We start from the raw sequence: 17230 nt of genomic DNA, 5'->3' as shown, positions 1-17230 counted from the left end.
CTATTGCCTTTATCAAATAAACTTGCAATCTAAAAACGCCACCCAAAAATCAGGATAATTTGAGATGTTTTCCATAAACTAGTTCTAACAGCTCCTTTGTTTTAGCAACTAATTACATAGAACTGTGGGATTCTTTTTCTTTAAAATGGACATAAGCCACTTTTTTTAAACCTCCCGTGATTCTTGTGCTGTTTGTCGACTCAACTCCTACCTCCAGTGTAAACACTAAACAGATCCAAGTTGTTGCCTTATTGTGACCTTTTGGGGACAAATAAATCAAAATACCCTTTTTGTTCCACTTGTCTGAAGTCTCCATGTTTACAACTAACAAAGAAACCAGTGAGAATCTTTCCATTGACTTCAGCGGCCATCAGATCTGATGGCCCTATGTCTGATGTTCTCTAGAATACTGCTTTCAAATGTTTGCACACAGGGTCAAAGCTGACAGACACACTGGAGAACCATTAGGAAAGTGCTTCAAGGTTATATAGGTTTGCCTAGCAGCACTGTGCACGTATGAAATAAATTATGGCAGTAGAAAGTGCAATGGGTATGCAAATATACTGCTTTTAAAGGCATAACATATATTTAGTTCAACCACCTTGAGTTTCCCTTTCATGTCTTAATGAAAATTCATGTCCTAAAGTTTTCACTTGTCTGTTTCAGCAGTAAGTAAATTAGGACACTGCATGGTCATTTTAAAACAATTCTTTCCCGTTCCTACCTTTGTCTTTAGGACAGGCACCAGAACTGAGAGCAGACACCAGTCAGATATATGGAAGATGCACTTAGTTATGCTTGATACTGACTAATATATTTATTAGAACACAAGCAGCATCAACAGCAGAAATCTTTGTCCTAAGGCAAAAGACTATCCAGTCCACCAGGAAAACAGATATACTGAAAGCACAGTGTTGGCCAGGAAACAAAGAACTCTACAAATAATAGTGCGGGCCGGGACAGGGAAATATAATTGTTTGGCATTAAGGACATTTTATCTTTAGAGTGCTGTACAATGTATCTTTCTCCTCTAACCTCAGGCCACCTCTCCAAACACCCCAGGAAAAAACAACTGAATAAAAATATAATCTTCAAGAATGCTTCTCTAAGCTTCTGTTTACTTACATGCATGATTCAGATGCTTGAAGTTGAGGTATGATTTGCATGTTCTGTGTTTTATATATATATTTTTTTAAAGGAATTAGACAAAAGAAATCTACATCCAAAGCTCTGAAAGGACGAAGTCTTTTTTAAGAATGGAAAAACACGCATTTTCCATCAGTTCTTTATTTATAATGTAGGCGGAAGCAATCATTACAACGTAGAAGGGAGACCCACAGTTACAGCAATTATTTATACCAGTTTAGAACAAAAAAACTGCACAAGGAGAGGTCAACTCTCAGTACAAACTAGCAACTAAACCACAATAATTTACCATTAGAAACTTTATTTTTTAGCTGTGACACTGCTTTTACAATATGCAAAAACACAAACAACAGAACTATCCAAAGTGTTTTGTCACATTCTTTCTACATTGAATTTGGCAACATTTTATATTACATTTACCGAGATTATACTTACGTTTAAGAACTAAACAAGTGAAAAGCTGTACTTCGGTACAGTTACATCCATTTATTTCAAAGGTTTAAATAACACTTTTAACTATTGAGATTATTTTCTAACAGTTTTTGTTTAAGCAAAAACCATCTCAAAGCATCATTTGCACAATGCATCAGCTACTTTATCAAGATTGGTGGGCTCCACCACAGGCACTACTGTTTATAATATTCAGTAATAAGGAGCTTGTTTTTCAAAGAAAGGAAAATTTCATATATTCTAAGAATCATGCCTTTTTGCTTTAAAGCCATAATATAAAAATGTTAAGCAACCACAGCAGTGTAAATATTATATAGAACAGAGTGACTATTCAGTTACAAGAAGTCTCACGTCCAATGCAGTTATGTATTAAAGCATAAGAGGTTATGTAGGCAAGACAAAAGCCAACAGAAATCTGCAGTGTTTTGTGGAAACTAGCCCCTTACATTTTTTTTTTGGTGTATTTTAACAGTCTCAAATGTACAAGCCTGGTACCTATCTCACTTTTGGGGTTGATGAAGGTAGGCAGGTTGTGCCCTTTTGGACTGTTTGAACAGAACACTTGCGGCACTCCAAGTTCTGCACATTTCTATTGGCTTCAGGAGATGGGTACTGCAGTCATAACTTAATTTTACTTTGAGGAAAAAATCCATCTCATCTATAATTCTATCAGTAACATTCCAAAAATACATTACCTAGAATACAAAAAAGGGAACAGAGTGGTCGGTCTCGGAGAAGCGATATTAAATACAAATCTTTCACCCATCCCCCTATTTTTCAGTATTTAGTAAAAGCCAATCAACTGCCATTTAAAAGACGGTAAGAAAAACAAGCCCCTGAACTGGAAATGAAATATATTTGCAATTTACTAGATCTTAAGCTGGTGACTGCGGTCAAATCATTAAGTGTTTTCTCAAAATATTTGGGCTTTTCAGGGTGCCCAGCCTGCTGGGCTCAGTCAGTAAAAGGCATTTTGATATATCTAAGAACTCCCTGCTATCATTTTTAAAACGTTTTCACATTTGTAACTGCCTTAAGCCTCTTGAACTTGTTTGAATTCGATGAAAGGGTGAGCGGAATGGAAAGTAATGGAGGACATCGAAGCCTACACAGTTCCGGTGGCATGCATATGACTGAAAGTTGTTGCTGTGCAGTCTAGAAGAAATGGCGGGGGGACCTAAAGTCTTTAAACACGCTACAGAAACAAACACCGCAATCCAATATGGCTTATTCGGATGCACTTACTGTGAAGCTACTAGCACTTAATCCTACTAGGCTACTCTTGTGCAACAGCATCGGCTATTTTGATGGCATTTCCCTCCCCCAATTATCCCCCAATACTCTACCAATTGCAGGTTTCTTTCTTGCATTATATTGCTTTTATCATCAATTGTTATTCCTGCTTTTCAAACAAACAAACAAAATCATTATACTTAAATGAGTATCTATTCCTTACTGGTTCATTTATACACAGACGTATCATTTCTTTTAAACCTCACGATTACAAGGTGCTCTACAAAAACCTGCAAAAAAGCCAAATGCCGTAAATCTCCTTGCCAAAGTTAACTACATAACTTTTTTTTTCCTTATGCGTATTTAAAACTTTACAAAGAGTTATACAAAAGTTAAATGGGATTTGGCACCTTCAGAAAAAATTAAAAGGGGGTCTTAGATCAAAAATGTGCAGAAACAAAATCATTGATATTTACAAATTAAAACAGTAGTGAAAATGTCTGTTACTATGCGCTTTCATCTTGTTTTCCCCTTTATAGTACCTTCAAAACGGTCTATTACTGAGTTTCCTACAAAAGCTTTTGATTATAGATTGGAATGGATAGAGACAAATAAGGTTCCATCACAGTTCATTCTCAGTGACTAGAACTCTGGCAGCACTCTCCTGTCTACAAAATACGAGGCGCCGAGCGATCATTTGTCGTAGTTTTCTTCAGTCTGACACCACGGCGAATGGCGTTCAGCATATCTTCGCCTTGCGGGGCATCTGCAGGGCTCAGGGCTCCTGGGTCACATTTTGGCTGGCATGGGGGTGCAAGGGTGCTTGCGTTATCCCTTTCGCTTTCTTCTCCCTCGCTTTCAGGGAGTGCTTGTCTCTGCTCATCTGGGGTATTCAGCTTCTGGCTTGGTGGTGGAGGGTTGACAGATGCTTGCCCGCTCCACAAGGAAGAGGGCATACTGGTGACTCCTTGCCCGCCGTCGCCTGCTGATTCAGACTCAGGACTCTGCTCAGCACATTCTTCTCCCCCACCCAGGATGCCCGGCAGTCCCCCTAGTACATCTGGTACAGTTGGTGTTTTGACAGGAATTACTGGAGTTTTGATTGGAATAGGGCCCCCTCCTATGGTACCTCGTCTGACTGAAGGTTTGGTGGAAGGGGTCCGTCTGATGGTTGCTACACCGGGTGTAACTATTACAGGTCCAAGCGTCGTTGGCAGGCCTGCAGTAGAAGCAGGACGCTTGGCCTGAAACATTCTGCGGTAGGACTGGGTGATGTCACTGTTTCTTGGAATGGTCGAGGATTTGTCAAATTCTTGTTGCTCTGTCTCCTGATCAGCATTCACAGAGAAATAATCATAATCTGAAACTGATGCCAAAGGATACTGTTAGAAACAAGCTGGATAAAACAGCTGTATCAGGTAAGTGAGTCTAAAGTAAGTGTATAACAGTACTAAGTTTGAAGTCAATATCTATTAATATTTGCAAAAGAGACACTTTAACAGCATGTGCATACACCCAAAAGATGAACAAGCCTAAGATACCACGGCCACAATTTTCAAAGCTAGGTGTCTAAAGTTAAGCGCCTAAGTAGCCTGATTTTAGAGGTGATAAGCACTTACATCTCTCACTGAAGTTAATGAGAATTGTGGGTGCTCAGATCACTTACTCAGGTGTCTAACAAATTTGGGTGCCAGCCGTAAAGAACCCGACTTTTAAAACCACTGACTACTCTGTCCTGTTAGCCACGTCCCAATATTTTGAATTCGTCAATGATGATGGAAGTGCAGCCCTGGTCTAAAAGGCAGTTCTAAAAATTGCATTGGGGAGGTGCACATTTGCTGTGTCTCAGTGATTTCTGCATCAGATATGCTCGACTTACGGGAAAAGTATTTTCTAATGGCCAGTCCTCCAAACTCAGCCTGAGCTCTGAGCGTTACGCCTCCTTCTTACACACTAGAAGTCAGAGGTTATGCCAAATTAGACCTTCAGTTATAACTACCCAACTCTTATTACCTTTAATGGACTTACACAGGTGTAACGGATTCAAAATTAGTAAACAATTTTAGTGGTGCACAAAAAATAGAATCCAGCTCACACCCTCTTAGCTGGGTTGCCTCTTCTGAAGCTGAATTAAAAATAAATCCTGAGTGCAATTTGTCATGTATCCCCATTCAGCAAATCTATTTTTCAGTTAAAGTTACTACAATTCCCACCTATGTTCAAAAAAGCTCACAGAATGAAGAAACCAGAACTAGACAGCTATTGAGCAAAGTTCATGGATTTGCCATTGGACAATACAGGACCACCCAAAAGGCTACACAGTCAGCGAGAAAAATCATGCAGGACATTATTAAATAAAACCCATAAAAGATCAATCAGCTTTACTATAAAACTGGTACGATGCTTAAGGTGAAATTCTCCCCTACACACTTCCTCCAACCTTTGATAAGTCTTTAGTGCAGGCACCACTCCACCGGAGTGAATTTTGCCCTTATTTGCGGTTTAAGGGAGAACAGGCTCAGAAGCTTACAAGATGAAATCTGTTAATATACTGCTCACACTTAAGCCTGAACAAGCCATCAACATGGTAATATTAGCTTCGCTCTTCTCCCATCACTAACCAGAAGAGAGCAACATTCCCTGACTTCAAATCCATTAGCAGTGAGAAGTTAGGAGCTGTGATGGCCTTCGTTTGGAATGGTTAAGAAGTGCAGCAGCTTAGATCTGCATACCTTGTGACGGGATAGTGTCCTCCGAACAGCATGGTGTGGTAGTCTGAGTGCTGTAGCCACTGGAGCACTGCAAGGAATCTCTGCTGCTTCTCTGGGTGTCCAGCTGCAGACCTCTTGTCAGAGCTAGAGCTAGCTCCTCGCATGCTTCTATCTCCTCTCCCTGCTAGTTACACACAGGAAAGCAGCTCATTACATTTATGTCTGATTCCATTGGGACAATACTTCCGAGACCGCACCAAGTTTGGTCCTGTCACTCTTGTATCCTTTCCCACCTCAACCTGAGTCACCCACAACCCAACAGGATTATTTCTAAATATTCACCATTTAAAAAAAAAAATAAAAAAAGAAATAGGTGTTTCTTCTTACATCAAAGTTCCACAAGTGCCATACTGAACAGTGTATCCTCCGTTGAGGCATATTTATGAATTCCAAAGATTATGCCCATGCCTTAACCATTCTGCCTTTATAAAAAGGGTTGTGCCCACAGAAGGCACTTGTATTTGTTAGCTCTTGCAAACATTTTAGTTCATCCCCTCTGCACTGAGCTCCTTAGTAAGAATTAGAGCATCACCCTTGTGGTAGCTGACACGGTCATACTCCGAGGTCTCTGGGCCTCCTCAGCGGGCACAGATGGTCCACTTGGGGCTCCTCCATTAGGGTCTGGTTCACGTTTCTCTTTGCGGCGTTGCAAGGTGTTCACCATAGGCTGATCATATGGACCTGGTTTAGCCCAATCCTAAGGAAACATTTCCATTAGTAAACATACGGTCTGTGGAAATACAACCATTCCTATTATAGAACAATACCAACATAGCAGCAGATTAGGTATCAAATGTGGATGCAATATTGAAAAAAGTGAAATAAAATACTTAATTCTCATGATGTTTATAAAAAAGTTCATGATAGAAACCCATCTCTTCTAATCTTCCTTTAAACAAGGTACCTAAAATACCTTAATTCTCTCCAGGTAAAACTCAGTTGCATTTAAAGCCTAAATTTTCAGAAGTACAGAGGCAAAATTTATGTCATTACCACAAATGAGCAATTGCAATGCATGTGCAAATGGCCAGTTAGCCATCTAAAAATTCACCTGCATGTGCAATAGCAGAAACTGCACATATCACATTATGGCTGCAGTGTTCTGAAAATCTGGTCTTAAACAGATCTAAATATCCCATTAAAAGCGTACATTTATTCTGAGTATTTTCTTTTAAAGCTACTTATTAGCGGAAATCTAGGTTTTAGTTAAGAGCTATATTGAGGAGGGCTAACTTCACTTTGCATACTGATGATGCTGAATCCACTAAAGAGGCAACTTTTCAAGCTATTGGGAATATATGCACTTATGGCTCTATTAAGCAGTGAAAATTCTGTGGATACATAGAAACTATACAGCATGCACTAGGAAAAGTGTTCAGCAGAGAAATTTGGTGGGACTACAAATTCACTGATGATCAGATCCAGAGGTGCTACTTACCAAATGATAATGCTCAATTAATTGTAAAGAGTTCTTCTCTAATTGGTACATGAAATCCTTTCTCTATTCTTTTCCATAAGCGAACTGCCAGAACTTTAAGACTACATGGCCTATTTCTTGTAGCAGCCTGGCTGCTAATCAGCCTCTTCTCTACCCTCTTCATGTCAACGGAGGACTCACAGAAGATACCGAAGCCCAGAGGTGGTCATTACCGTCCTCCATATAGGGCTTTCAGAGGGTGGGGTAGAACTGGAAGCCTGTATGTAGCATTCTACAGCTGCAGTAAGTATCCCAAGTCTCGATTTAATTTATAAAAAGTCCCATTTAAAAAAGCTGCAAGCTTGTAACAAATCCATAGCCACCCAAGAACTTCACAGCTGTCTGCATGATGCACACCATGGCTCCTTGGAGCTTCAAGGGGACAGAACTCAGATTCTCCTTGTCCAAGAACACAGGCCTACTCCTCCCATTGAGCTAAATGAGAATCTCTGAAAGCTCTGGGCAGTATTGGGCCTATGACACAATGGAACAGTTCTGATTCCATCCACTAAAAGACAGGGGTATTCTCTAGTAGTTCATTACAATAGCTAAAGCAACACATGCACATTGTTAATCAATTTAAAAAACATCCACTAAGTGAACTAGATGCCAACCCTACATTTGCCTCTTCGGGCATAAGTTTGGTGGGGTGCTAAGCAACTTGTGGAAGTCCTACTACCTGCTGAACAGAACCCAGAATGCCCACAAAGGAACAACCCCCTCTCTTTTTAAGGCCAACCCTGTCTATTTTTAAAGGTAACTATTTTACAAACGTTAGACTGTTCATGGTCATGCGGAAATACTGATTTAGTTCTTTGTACATTTATAATTGGACTGTGGTAAATATTCGGCATGTAAAGTCCACTTTAGAATGGTACTAAATAGAGCAAATCAACTGGTAATTAAGTGGGATTTGAAAGGCAAGGACTGCAGTGAGTATCGAAAGGCATGGAGAGGAGAGCATTGCTGCAAAAAAAGAAACACAAACCTTCCAGCTAGGGATCTTAGATGATGATGATAACATGCTTGGCCCAATGGTGTAATAATGACCGCGGTCTGGAAGGAGGGTTGAGGAAGCCCGAGTCCATGTGCGGGAGACAGGCGGGAAATGAGGGAAAGGACCTGCACCAACTGAAGCTAGGTAGGGGTCACTTGATAAACTACAGTGATAAAACCCATTAGACAACTGGAAACAAAACAAAACAAAAACAAACAAAAAAATAAATTAATATAAACAAGATGAGTATGGAAATATACGGTGACTGATGTGCTCTGGGAAGAAAGTATCTTAATTTTAAAGCAAAAAAACTGAGAACTGCTACAAATTAACAACTAATTAAAAAACAGATCTAATATTTGCTCCTGAAGTGTGCCTGCTTGAAAATTGTTATTTGAATTAACAAATTTCAGAGGACAATCCAGAAATCATTTTCTTTGGGCTGAGTAGCTTTGCCTGGTCTCTCCTGGAGATCGTATTTTAAAAAAAGAGACTCAACAATTAATTGATGATGCAGCCAGCTCTGGACATGGAAACTAAACATTTCCAAAGCTGAAAATGTTCATGTCAGCTTTATCATATGCAATAAAATGGAGAGAGGAAAGTGTGCAGCCTCTGAAAATGACATGTAACAGCAGCATAATGACCAGGGAAGGAAGAAAAAAATGGCTGGATGAGAATGGATACTGATATCACTGGCTCCCCTAGATTTAGGGTTTATCCAAAATTTATTCTACTGTGGTGTGGTTTTTTTGCATACCTGGGTTTCTCAGAGCTTAATGCATAATACATAATTTGGAGAAAAAACATGGACAGTGAAACCTGAACAAAAGGCCACTCATATTAGGCAACTACTCTCTGTAGACAACTTCCCACAGTGCCCCCAAGCACAGAGTGTACAGATTGGCTGCACCTTTGTTAGAAAACCACCTCTTAAAACACCAATTTGTAGGTCCCCCAACTGGCAGTTCAGACAAGTGTCACTGTAGTTTATTCATGTATTCATTTGTTAAGGGAGTGTGTAACAGTTCCTTTTCTCATCTTCACAGGGAAGGGTCTTAGCTCCATGTCCCATGCATGCTGTTATTCAACGTCTGGGCTTGGCTAATGAGCCAGAAGATTTGTATGTCTGAGATGAAATTTTTCACCTTATCTGTGGAGGCCCAAGCCCCCATGGTGGAGCCTGAGCTGACTGAGGTGGGGGAACTGCACTCGCTCACTGACTGGCAGGTTTCAGAAGCTTCTGAAGAGGCAGAGCTGGACGAATTCTGCAGCGTGAACAGCACCACAACGTAAGGAAAGGAAAAAACAAGCCACCAACAAAGGAAAACAAAAAGCACGCACATACAGACGGACACACACAGGAGAAGGGGAAGGATGAGAAAAGCAGAGGGTTAGGGATTAAATCAATCATTAAATACTGCTCAAATCCACCACTAGTGATCAGTAAAGGTACAGAAGAAACAAAAGAAACTAATTCCTTAATGCAAGGACTAGCTTCACAGACTGATGGACCTCTTGGTTCTCTCACCCCCACTGCTTTCTGTGCCACTGCACCTCAGGGGCCAGATGCCCTCAGGTGCTGAGGGCCCTCCTGTATAGTCAATGGAAGTTGAGGGAACTCAGCTCATCAAATGTCTGGGCCCTATATGAATTTAACTATTTAATATCAAAGGCAGATTATATCATGAGCTCCGTTTCCTAGTGGAAGCTGTCTAGACGCAGCATGTGTCTGCAAAACAGCAAACACCCCTTGTGCACACAAGTTCTGTTTTTTGCAGATGCAAATGTGCGTGTGCAAAGCTTGATTGAGTTTGGACATTAGGGAACAGCGTACAGTCCACCTTTCCCTCTTTGGAACCCTTCCCTGTGACACCAGTTTGACTATGAAATCCCTTCACAATTATGAACATACCTATTGGGTGACCTTAAAGCTCAATTCACCCCTTTAACTATTTCATCACAGTAAGTTTTTTTTTTTTAAAGCCTGGAATGACTGGTTACCCTTCAGAGAGTGCACTCACTACAGATCTAACAATCACCTCTTCTACGAAAGAGATTAAAGCTAACACAACACTAACATAGCAATCTAAACAGTGCTTTGCACAGCAACAAATGCCATTTCTCAGGGTTATATTGTATTCTATGTAGCCTACTACCTTGTCTGTTAGATGTTGACTCTTGGTGTCAGAGATTGTTCTTCAATAACCTTTCAATGCTTATGGGCATTCCATCGAAAATATACAATATTTTGTATTTTGAGCCATTGTACCATGTTTTTAGATTAGATGGAACTTTCCACCTTTCGACCTATACAAGACTATGTCTTCCATATCCATTTCAATCTGCCTGTACCCTTATTTTGCTATATTTTCAATTCATGTACTGTGTTGCTGCTTAAAAACAAATAAAAAACTTTTCTTAGGACACCATACCAAGGAAGACGAAATCCTACTGATGGGCCTGATCCAGAACCTACTGAAACCAATGGGAGTCTTTCCACTGACTTCAATAACTCAATTGGGTCACACTCAGAGTGACTGGAAATCACTCACTTGGATTTTTCCACTGGCAGCAGAAAGTCTATGCAGTGACTTCTGATGGTCTGTTAATAACACAACCCAACTGGATTTTTTAAATTTGAAGAAACTCAGGAGAAGCTAATACTTGATGGTGGTTCACAGAGATTTATAATTCCTGTGGGACCCCTACTAAATCTTACACTTGGTCCGTGGGGTGATTGTGTCAATTTTGAAGTGACAAACTGATATTTTATGAACCATTAAGAAAGGAAGAGCTCCTGGCATGACCAAAATGATGCTTGGTCCAGTCAGTTAATGTCTTCCAAGCCAGTTTCTTATCCAAGGAAAGTTAGTTTATCCACATACCAGAACTTTCTGCTAGTCAATTAGTGTAGTACTTTATTGAATGCTTTTTGAATATCTAGGCATCAAAGTATATCCTGCATTTTAGCTGTATGATCTTTGAGACAGAGGCTGCATCTTTCTCTGTATTTGGAAAGCACTTAACACACTTGGGGTGCTATTAGTCATAATCATTTGTGCAGTCTGCCATATAAACAACAACTGATGAACTCCAACAATTAATTAAGCATAACAGACCTCCAGGCCCTTTACACCCAGATGTTCCTACTAGTTTCTCTAACAGATGTAGTAAAGTTTCCTAATCCATATATTTTAACTTGGTATTAAAAACAAACACACATCGACTGTCAGTTAGTGAAACTGTTACTAATTTCAGTCAGAGTTTTATATATTTTTTTAAAGATTTGTAGAAGTTACCTGCACTTCATAATTTATGTAGAAAAAAAAGATTTTTTTCAAAAATATTTCCACTGTGAACTGTACTAACTTCTTCCCTCCTATCTGATGCAACAGGATCTCCTCATCAGTGGACTCCCATCAGCTTCCTGATTTGTACATGCAGAAGCGAGTTAAAACAAACCTGCCACATATTTCTGACCTAGTTTCCCTTTTTAGAGATTACCCATTTTTCTTTATTGTCTCTGGAAAGATATTTTAAGAATCCTTCATTGTTAGTCAAACTGTCTTTTGCAATTTGAGATCAGAATTTATCTTGCTCTAATTGTCCTTTCAACTTAGTCTATTTACTTTTCTAATACCATTCCCTAGTTTTCATCCTCATCAGGTTGTTTTAAAAGCCTTTTTCATTGTGTCTTGTGCCTTTACAATGGCTTTTGCTGTCCTTTTGTCATGATTAGAGTTAAAACAGAATTTATTCCATGTGCAGTCTCTCCAACTGGGTAATTACTGTCCACTTTCCTGCAGTACATTTCTTACATTATAATAAACAAGGCATTTACATGTTCACTCAAAGTCAAAGGCATCATTTTATTATTATCCTGATAACTCAAATATAATTACTAGGGCTGTCAAGCGATTAAACAAATTAATCATGATTAATCGCGCTGTTAACAACAATAGAATACCATTGATTTTAAATATTTTTGGATGTTTTCTACATTTTCAAATATATTGATTTCAATTATAAACACAGAATACAAAGTGTACAGTGTTCACTCTATATTTATTTTTTATTACAAATATGCAAAAAAATTGTATTTTTCAATTCACCTCATATAAGTACCGTAGTGCAATCTCTTTACCATGAAAGTTGAACTTACAAATGTAGAATTATGTACAAAAAAAACCTTCATTCAAAAATAAAACAATGTAAAACTTTAGCGCCTACAAGTCCACGCAGTCCTACTTCTTGGTCAGCCAATCACTCAGACAAACAAGTTTGTTTACATTTACAGGAGATAATCCTGCCTGCGTCTTGTTTACAATGTCACCTGAAAGTGAGAACAGGGATTTGCATGGCACTGTTGTAGTTGGCATTGCAAGATATTTACTTGCCAGATGCGCTAAAGATTCGTATGTCCTTTCATGTTGCAATCACAGAGGACGTGTCCAGGCTGATGATGGGTTCTGCTTGATAATGATCCAAAGCAATGTAGACTGATGCATTTTCATTTTCATCATTTGAGTCAGATAACCCCAGTAGAAGGCTGATTTTCCTTTTTTGGTGGTTTGGGTTCTGTAGTTTCCGAATCAGAGTGTTGCTCTTTTAAGACTTCTAAAAGCATGCTCCACACCTCATCCCTCTCAGATTTTGGAAAACACTTTAGATTCTTAAACCTCTAGTGCTGTAGCTATTTTAAAAAATCTCACATAGGTACCTTCTTTGCGTTTTGTCAAATCCGCTGTAAAAGTGTTCTTAAAACGAACATGTGCTGGGTCATCATCCGAGACTGCTATACCATGAAATATATGCAGAATGCAGGTAAAACTGAGCAGGAGACATACAATTCTCCCCCAAAGGAGTACAGTCACAAATTTAATTGATGCATTATTTTTTTAATGAGCATCATCAGCATAGAAGCATGTCCTCTGGAATGGTGGCCGAAGCATGAAGGAGCATACAAATGTTTAGCATATCTGGCATGTAAATACCTTGCAACGCTGGCTACAAAAGTGCCATGTGAATGTCTGTTCTCACTTTCAGGTGACACTGTAAATTAGAAACAAGCAGCAGTATCACCTGTCAATGTAAACAAACTTGTTTGTCTTAGTGATTGGCTGAACGAGAAGTAGCGCTGAGTGGACTTGTAGGCTCTAAAGTTTTACACAGTTTTGTTTTTGAGTGCAGTTATGTAACCACAAAAAATCTGCATTTGTAAGTTACACTTCCATGATAAAGAGATTGCACTTCCCTACTTGTATGAGGTGAACAGAAAAATACTATTTCTTTTGTTTATCATTTTTACAGTGCATTTATTTGTAATAAAAATAATAATATAAAGTGAGCATTGTGCACTTTTTATTCTGTGTTGTAACTGAAATCAATATTGAAAATGGAGAAAAACATCCAAAAATATTTAATACATTTCATTTGATATTCTATTGTTATAAGTGCGACTAATCATGATTAATTTTTTTTTGAGTTAACCACGAGTTAACTGTGATTAATTGACAGCCCTAATAATTACCACATCAGTTGATCCTAGATACTCCCAAACCTGGGCCTCTCTATTGTACTAGGCTATGGTTAGCTTCAACAGGACCTCTGTCATGTAAAGTGTGCACCAAAGAGATGGTATGTGCTGTCTCTACCAGCATATTCCCCTCCTTAGTTTTACGGAGTCCCTCAAAACAAGACTAAGGCAATTCCAACCCAACTTGATCTAAGTCTGGCCTTTTAAATAACTATCAACTGCAAAAGACAGACCTGATCTGTGTTCTTCAATTGCTCAGTAATATCCAACTATCACTTCAATATACTGAAAAGCAGTCGTCACTTTGCTAGATGTTCACTGATAGATTAGTAAAGTCTGTATCCTTGTTTAAAACCCTAGGTATCCCTCATTTTCAGCTAACTTAGTAAAAAAAAAACAACAACCCTGATTTATTGTTAAACCACTAGTTATATACTTTTCTAAAACTTTGGTTTACACTTCTACTCTTCTCCTACAGCCCTCGTGGAAGATACATGACCATGGAATTTATGCACGGTCCCTTTCTATACTCTTTTCACCCATCCCCAAAACAAAAAAGATGTTTTGCTGCCTTACACAACATGGTGTTAATACATGGGGCTAACAGAAATCACCAGAGCAGGTCAATCAATGCTGCATGTACAGCTTTTGTCATTCTAAAACTCCCTTTTCTGCTTCCCAAAATGTTACTGTTGGAAATGACATCTGGGTTTCAAAACCAACATTTAGCAAACAGTACCTGTGCTTTCTTCTCATATGAACATGGAAGCACAATACAAGAATGAAAGTCTGGCCATTAGTTGGAGACACACAACATGAAATATCCTGTATGTTAAACAGCCATTTAATAAATTTATTGTCACAAATTTGTCAGCACAACATGCACATTTTAATTAGTGCTGCACATACAAAGCAAGCCACTTAAGCAAAAAATGACGCTGCCAGGCAATGATCTGTTACCTTTCCCTCAAGGTAAAGGTAGACAGAACTTGGGACATGTTGAGGACATACCTATGCATTGTACCAAGATACTACAGTTGGCAAGTCAACTCTTTTGTTCAAGAGCAAGGAAGGGATAGCTCAGTGGTTTGAGCACTGGCCTGCTAAACCCAGGGTTGTGAGTTCAATCCTTGAGGGGGCCATTTGGGGAACTGGGGTAAAAATCTGGGGATTGGTCCTGCTTTGAGCAGGGTGTTGGACTAGATGACCTCCTGAGATCTCTTCCAACCCTAATATTCTATGATTCTAATGTAAAATAGCTGAATTCCCAGTTACTAATTTACTACCGCTATTCAGGAGCTACAGTGGTATTAAGGTTGCTTTGTGATTTCATATGTAGCTTCAGAAATTAACTAAAATAATACTTGGGCCAGATCCTCAACTGGTTTAAATCGGCATAACTCCATTGGCTTCAATGAAGCTACATCGACTTACACAGTGAGGGTCTGTCCCCTGATTTAAGAAGATGCAAAGAGAATTCGTATGAGATGGTGCTGATGCTTCCCGTACTCAAATGACCTTAACAGGAAAAATCTTTGCCTGCAAAAATACTCGCCAGTACCATACTGCAACTCACCACACTTTTACCCAAACGTGCTGGATGTTATGGAAAGGTAAGGGGATACCAACAGGTTAAATCCATATATTTTAAAGTTAACTTTCTTACCTTTTTACTAATCCAGTTTTCATTTTTGATCATTCATGTTGCATTTACTTTTTTGCATTTCACTTGGCTTAGCCTTAGATCATCAAAATAGAGCAGTCAATTAACTTGTCTATATGCAGTTCTAATCAATTTCACTTCCAGGATCTCATCCATATGAAAAATGCTGCAATGTCTGAGCTTCAACACTGCAGAGGATATACTTATTTGAAAACCAAATGTTTTCATTAAAATAAAAATATGGAAATATTTGTGTTTATGGTCCATTTATGAGACTATATTCTGGACCTAAATTAACCTGAGAGCGTTCTATTACATATCCTACAGTTTTATTTCTAATGCTACTTATCAAATACTCAGCAAGAAACAAGGGACCTGATGCACCAGGTGTATTGATGACAGATGTGTCTCCACTGATTGGTTTCAAACTCTCCATTTCCTACTTTAGCTGGAAGTCATAGTTTTAGTGCATACAAACTCACCTAGCTTTACCGTATATACTCGTTCATTAGCCTGTTCATTTATAAGCCGACCCCGCAAGATGGTTGGGTAAAAATAGCAAAAACTTTATGACCCTTTCATAAGCCAACTCTATATTTCAGGGGTTGGCAAACTTTGGCTCCTGGCCGTCAGGGTAAGCCACTGGTGGGTCGGGATGTTTTGTTTACCTGGAGCGTCTGAAGGCATGGAGCCCCTCAGTTCCCTGTGGGTGCGGTTCGCAGTTCCCAGCAAATGGGAGTTGACTAGGAACGGTGACCTGCGGCCACAGGGAACTGAGGGGCTCCATGTCTTCAGACGCTCCACATAAAGAAAATGACAATGTATTAGATATTCAATTCAATGATTCCATACAGTTTAAAATCATCAAATTTTGGTGTAGACCCGTTTATAAGCCGACCCCCGCTCTTTGATGCATCACTTTTTTACCAAAAATATTCGGCTTATGAATGAGTATATACGGTAAGTTTGTATTTATTAAACTAAAAACCTTCATTAAAGAGGCACTAAGGGCATCTCTTCTTCCAGTGACCTGTGGGCTACTAAGCAACAAACACAAATCTTAACAAAAGATGACAAAGGCCTACTCAGTGGGTATGTCTACACTTGAGTTGGGGATATAATTCCCAGCTCGAGGAGACACGCTCATGCCAGAGCTACACCCCCAGCTTGAAGTACAGACATACCCCCAGTGTTGTGATGTTGAGTTTTGGGGAGGGACTGAGTATGTAAAATGGCAAAAAGCCTTAATGAGAGCACAGAAAAAACCCCTGCCCTTAAAGGGTGATTTGAAGAAACTATGCAAAATTCAGCTGCTGAAAACGAGATGCCAGTCAGCCACAGAAACCCCATCTGCATATTTCACCAAGGATGCTTGATTTGACCATAAACAGAACACAACTCAGTTTGACACAGACATGTATAGAATGTGCTGTCTGATTTAAAAAGACCAGGAAAAAGCAAGAGGTGAACTTCTGACCCCACTGATGTCAACAGCAAAACTCCCATTGGCTTAGTGGACTGGGATTTCACCCAACATCTTTAGGTTAATAGGCATGTCTTAGAAGTAGTATATATATTTTTTAAAGTTTATATTATTTTAGTACTTCTGCAGGGTGCTGGATTGGCAGCCCTAGCGAATGAGGTTATCCATGGAGAAGGTTACCACCACAAAAGGTAGAGCAACTAAGTTTCCCATGCTGCCAGCCAATGCTACTTAACACTGCCCTGGAAGTGGGCCATTTCTCAGAGGTCAAAGGGGAATGTAGTCTTATGTGTATTTAGTCCTTGGCCTCTTTGCCTAAACTACCAGCAAGCGCACCAGGGTTAATACGAATTATAAGGTTACTGTGGCATGGATGTCTGATCACTGGGAAACTGAACTGAGATGTCTTAATGCAACAGCCATTAGATGTTAACTTGCAGTCACTGCTGACCTAGATAGGATATGAACAAG

At 39.3% G+C, this 17230-nt stretch overlaps 1 protein-coding gene across 19 annotated transcripts in view; it reads right to left on the bottom strand.

Moving 5' to 3' along the window:
• Positions 1-1271: 1271 nt before the first annotated feature.
• MTSS1 (MTSS I-BAR domain containing 1) overlaps positions 1272-17230 on the bottom strand; it is a 175256-nt gene continuing 159297 nt past the window's right edge. For 7 of the 19 annotated variants that reach the window (XM_045004249.1, XM_045004250.1, XM_045004246.1 and 4 more), the window contains 5 exons: positions 9223-9342; positions 8066-8263; positions 6133-6297; positions 5562-5724; positions 1272-4195 (listed from right to left, as the gene is read on the bottom strand). In XM_045004249.1, the coding sequence (XP_044860184.1) occupies positions 3498-4195; positions 5562-5724; positions 6133-6297; positions 8066-8263; positions 9223-9342 (1344 nt within the window). In that variant the 3' untranslated portion in view covers positions 1272-3497. The remainder of the gene's footprint in view (positions 4196-5561; positions 5725-6132; positions 6298-8065; positions 8264-9222; positions 9343-17230) is intronic. The other 12 variants (XM_045004257.1, XM_045004258.1, XM_045004260.1 and 9 more) reach the window with 5 other exon arrangements.

Source organism: Mauremys mutica, chromosome 2 (genome assembly GCF_020497125.1).
Source record: "Mauremys mutica isolate MM-2020 ecotype Southern chromosome 2, ASM2049712v1, whole genome shotgun sequence".
Taxonomy (NCBI): Eukaryota; Metazoa; Chordata; order Testudines; family Geoemydidae; genus Mauremys; species Mauremys mutica.
The sequence above is the reverse complement of the archived record's forward strand: the minus strand, read 5'-3'. Positions and strand labels throughout refer to the sequence as shown.